General features: G+C 37.4%; 1 protein-coding gene across 1 annotated transcript; it reads right to left on the reverse strand.

Annotated features, from left to right (window-relative positions):
* Nucleotides 1–2,015: 2,015 nt before the first annotated feature.
* LOC115991938 (mitogen-activated protein kinase kinase kinase 18-like) lies at nt 2,016–3,517 on the reverse strand. Its single transcript, XM_031115929.1, has one exon. It carries the CDS (start codon nt 3,352–3,354, stop codon nt 2,140–2,142), a length of 1,215 nt encoding a protein of 404 aa, XP_030971789.1. The 5' UTR covers nt 3,355–3,517; the 3' UTR covers nt 2,016–2,139.
* Nucleotides 3,518–4,718: the final 1,201 nt, after the last annotated feature.

A 4,718-nucleotide genomic window follows, 5' to 3' on the forward strand; every position in this document is an offset into this window, starting at 1 on the left:
ACTCAAACGATGTACTTATGTAAAATTGTGCTCCAGGAGCTTGATGCTTCATGACTCACACCTCTTTTTGTCAAGTGAAGCTCATGGACCCATGTAATACATCTCTTAAAAGTTTAAGATATATAATATGCATAATCCTTAACACGAAAGCAAGAAAGTAGAAACTAAAAGCCTGTAACTCAGAACATGCACTACATCCTTAGCCACTCAGGGGAACAGATGTGGGAGCTCCTAATTTACTGAAATAGCAACTCACTGTTACAGCAGAGATACTAAAGAGATTGCAACTAAAATGGATTTACAACTTCTTTTTATCCCTTTTAAGAGAGATACTATCACAGTTCAATGCCAGGAAAGCGGTAGATAGGAAGTAGTTGCCAAAACTTCTGCTGATTAGGTAGTACCGTGTGAATGATGGCTGCGAATGCTTGGTTTAGAAGCAGATCACTCTATTGTTTATAATCCTTCTTTATTACAATCTAATTCATATTTAAGTTTAATAAAATCAAAACTACAAAGTTCAATAATCAATTTGAAAAAGAGATGTGCAAATGAAATTTTTTAGTAAGTATCAATTTCAAAGCCAAAGAGAACAATAATGTTCTGAACTAAGAAAACACAACTCAGCAATGCCTTGTTCAACATAAATGATACTTAAGGTAAAACTAGCCTCCCTCTTCTGTAGTTCAGTAACATCTTGGAAAAGATCTTAAATTGCAATTGTTCGACTCCACTGCAATTTTCCTAAGCTTTCTTCCCTTTCTGTTTCCAAAAACAGAAATATTTATGAACAATTACATTCCCATTCCATGTGTGGGATATGATAAGTAAACCAGAAAGGTGTAGCAAGACAAAAAATCAATTGATTTCACTTCTGGTGCACATACCGAAGTTGATACTCGAAATGCATTGCTTAACCTGCCAAAAGCGGAACTTTGACTTCTATGCACATTGCTTGCACGAGAGGGGCTGTCAGATAATGCATATGCTCTAGTGGCAGAGGTGATAAAGAAAGTGGTGGCAACTGGCAAATGCTCCAACTCATTGTTATTTATTTTTACTGAGCTAGCGGGAACTGTTCAAGATTAGACTACATCTGCTATGGATGAATTAGGCTTGTATGGTGAAGCTGTGGAGGCACTCCTCAGTACATCATCTTCTGATGAGCTGCAATCTTAAGGGAATTCTGCAGGCATTAGGCTCTCTTGTTGCATCACTGAATGGGAAAAAGAATGATCCACAAATTCTCCCTGAAAAGGAGTATACAGCTGCTCTTTTTCAGGTAAGGCCGTAAGGGACATAAATATAGCTTTGGAGCCTCTATGGCTGGATCTGAGTACTTGCATAAGCAAAATAGAGACTTATTCAAATTCAGCCACTTCCTGCAGGCTCTCAGAACATCTCACCGTACATAGAATCTTTCATTGTGGTATGTGAGAAGTTACATCCTATACAGCCAGGCTCTAGTCATGATTTTAGTATTGCTGCAGTTTTAGAGGTTGAAGATGCCAGCACTTCTTCTGCCCAACAGAAAACCTCAGGAATGCTATAAAATTTGATGAAAAAAAAATTGCTTTTGGGAAGTTTTTAGAGAAGCATAGGAAGCTGCTAAATGCTTTCCTTCAGCAAAATCATGGGTTTTTAGAAAATCATTCTCCCTCAGGCTGAAGGTTCCTAGATTCATAATCTTGACAATATGCGTGCTCACTTCAGATAAAAACAAAAACAAAAAACAGGCCACTCTTGTTACCATCCCCCCCCCCCCCCCTTCTCTCTCCCAACCCAAAATATATGTGGGAGTTCTTAATTGACCAAAACAGCAAATAACAGCAGGGATCTTACTTGTTGAATCATACAAGACAGCGTGCAATTTGCAGTTGTTGGAAGTGTTGCTATCCAAGATTGGGTAAAATTATCCAAGTATACACAATTCTCTCAACTATCAGGAGTCAAACAACACCAGAAAATAAAAAGAGAAACAAAACATGCACAGTAATGGAAAAAACAAAAATCCAACCTTGTTTTAGCAAAAAATTGATGCAGATGTATTCAATTATATTTCCAAGAATAAGTACAATTGAATGCCTACTATCTATAGCATACAACGACTACTCTATCAAAATTTGTAACAATATAGAATTAAGCTCCAACAGGTACGAATGAAGTTGGAAACTTCAAATTAGACTGTGCTACTGTCCTAAATTTATGGTCATCATCAAATGCAACCCTTTTCCTCTTCTGACCGACAACAGCCGCTTCATCATCTGAGCTCACAAAAAATTCTACTTCAAAATCTTCATCATCTGAGCTCACAACGAATTCTACTCCAAAATCTTCATCATCTCCTGAAAATGAACAAGAGGTCGAATCATCATCATCCGAAAAAGAATAACCACCAAGCTCAAATTCAGCCTCGGTCCAAGAAGAACTAGGAACAGCGGGTAGTTCAGGTTCATCCACACCGGCGAGAAAAGGATGATCCAAAAGCATCTCAGCCGTGAACCTGAACATGGGTTTCCTCACAAGACAAGCCTTCAAGAAATCCCTTGCCTCCTTCGAAATCCCACTTGGAATTATAGGCAATACACGCTCATTGCCTATAACCCCCAAAAGCTCCTCTGTATTCAACTCTTCCTCTTTATCCCAAGGAGATTTCCCAGTAAGCATTTCACACACCACACACCCAAAAGCCCAAATATCAGACTTCGGGTCTTGCACACTCTCAATCACAGTTTCAGGTGCCATATACAATGCCGTGCCCCTCAAGTAATCCAACCTCCCCTTCTTTCTCTGCTCTGACCTCCTAGCCAACCCTAAATCCCCTATCTTCGCCACAAAACTTTCGCCAGTAGCAGCACTCACAAGCAACACATTCTCAGGCTTCAAATCGCAGTGCACGTAACCACAATCATGAACATGACTAAGCCCTTGTAGTATCGATTTCGCGTAGCGCTTAACATCGGACTCAGGCAATCCAGACCCACCAGTTTTCTCGATCAAACCGCACAAAGTTCCTCCAGAAGCGTACTCGAACAGCAAGTTGTAAACCATGTTCTCCCCATTTTCTTGAGTAGTGATCTCTTCGCCGAAGCAGTGAATAACAAAAGGGCAGCCTTGAACATTGTTGTGAACCTCCTTCTCTTTCTGAAGCGAAGCGGAAAGTGAAACTTCGGCGGATTTGACAGCCATGGTTGAAGGGAAACAGTGAAAACGCGATTTGGGTTTCTTGGAATTGGCAAGAAATACAGACCCATAAGCTCCTTTGCCCAGCAATGGGCCTCTCACCCAGGTTTCTCCATTGCCATACGAGCTTGCCTCTGCCATTGGCTTTGCCTCTGACTCTGCTTTCTTCATGTTTCTTTGATCAAGAAGAAAGATTTTCTGTTTGATCTCAGAAACATAGAAATTTCCTTAAAAGCTTTTAGGGTTTGGAAATTGGAAAGAAAGTATATATGGTAGGGTTCGGTGCTTGGGTTTTTTTATATATATAAAAGTATTGATGAGGTTTCAAAAAAAGACCAAAGGCGGCACAAGCGAAAGTAGAGCGTAAGTTCATGTGTTGGTGTAAAATCAACCAATTTGACGCGTTTTAACGGTCGTATGTTGCTCGTTCCACTTTGGAGTTTGGAGTTTGGAATGTGTCAATTTGGGATTAGTGGTGTTTTTTTAAAAAAAAAAAATCAAAGAATTGGTCTTTGGCACCATGTGACGATAATACTACGAGATCTTGATGAGGCTAATCATTGTAGGTACATCATATTCGTTGAAACGTCACTATTCAAAAAGTTCAACTTCGACCAAGTATCATGTGAAGTGATGTGTGGATTCTTATGATCCAGCAGTGATAATACGTGAGTTATTTGTATTAGTGCAAACTATTATCATATCATATGATAAGTGATTCATGAGCTTAGTTTAACTAGAGTTCAAAGATTAGTTTAACAAGAAGTTTAAAGTTCTTTCTAGATTGAGTCATATATTTAAGTTGATGCCTTGACTATTTTAGGAAAAAAAAATGCAAATCTCCTCTCTCATTATAACTATTGAATTATAAAAAATTAAAAAAAAAAATAGTTCCTTTTGATAATGCAGTAAATTTTGTCTCCAACTTACCTTTTATTTAGTTAATTTATCTAATTATTTATCCCCACAAAAAAAAAATATAATAATAATGAACTAATCTAAAACGTGGTGCATATGGGATGGGATACATATGCTTAGCAGCATAAGTGTCTCATGGTACAAATTATTTTTCAACCGTTTGAATTGAGATTTTTAGTTATTTTTATACATTTTCATTTTGTGGGGGGGGGGGACATGAACCCTTGAAAATAGCAGGCAATGTCATTACCACATTGAATTGCAAGACCTTTGATGAAAATGAGATTATTTGAAAAAGTTGTACCTAGAAAAAAAAAAAATGACATTGAATAAACTGTATTTTAAAAAAGTGTGGCTTAAAATCCCTTTACCAAACACACCCTAAACTAAAATAAGCTATAACAATAGTAGTTTAGTAAAGATTATGCTAAAATTCAATTTTGTCCCTTGATTTCTTACCTCAAATTTCAAATTAGTACTTTTAAATTTAATTTTGTCAATTCCGTTCATCGCTTTGTCAATAGGGTCAATCTGATCTTCCTATCCAAATTTGTTATTATATAAAGCCACTTAAAACAATTCTTTTTTTACTTTAAAATATACTGATCAGACCATAA

Source organism: Quercus lobata, chromosome 5 (genome assembly GCF_001633185.2).
Source record: "Quercus lobata isolate SW786 chromosome 5, ValleyOak3.0 Primary Assembly, whole genome shotgun sequence".
NCBI classification, from domain to species: domain Eukaryota; kingdom Viridiplantae; phylum Streptophyta; class Magnoliopsida; order Fagales; family Fagaceae; genus Quercus; species Quercus lobata.

Excerpts from the sequence above, each read along its gene's own strand:
- LOC115991938 (XM_031115929.1), bottom strand. The coding sequence starts at position 3,354 with ATGAAGAAAGCAGAGTCAGAGGCAAAGCCAATGGCAGAGGCAAGCTCG.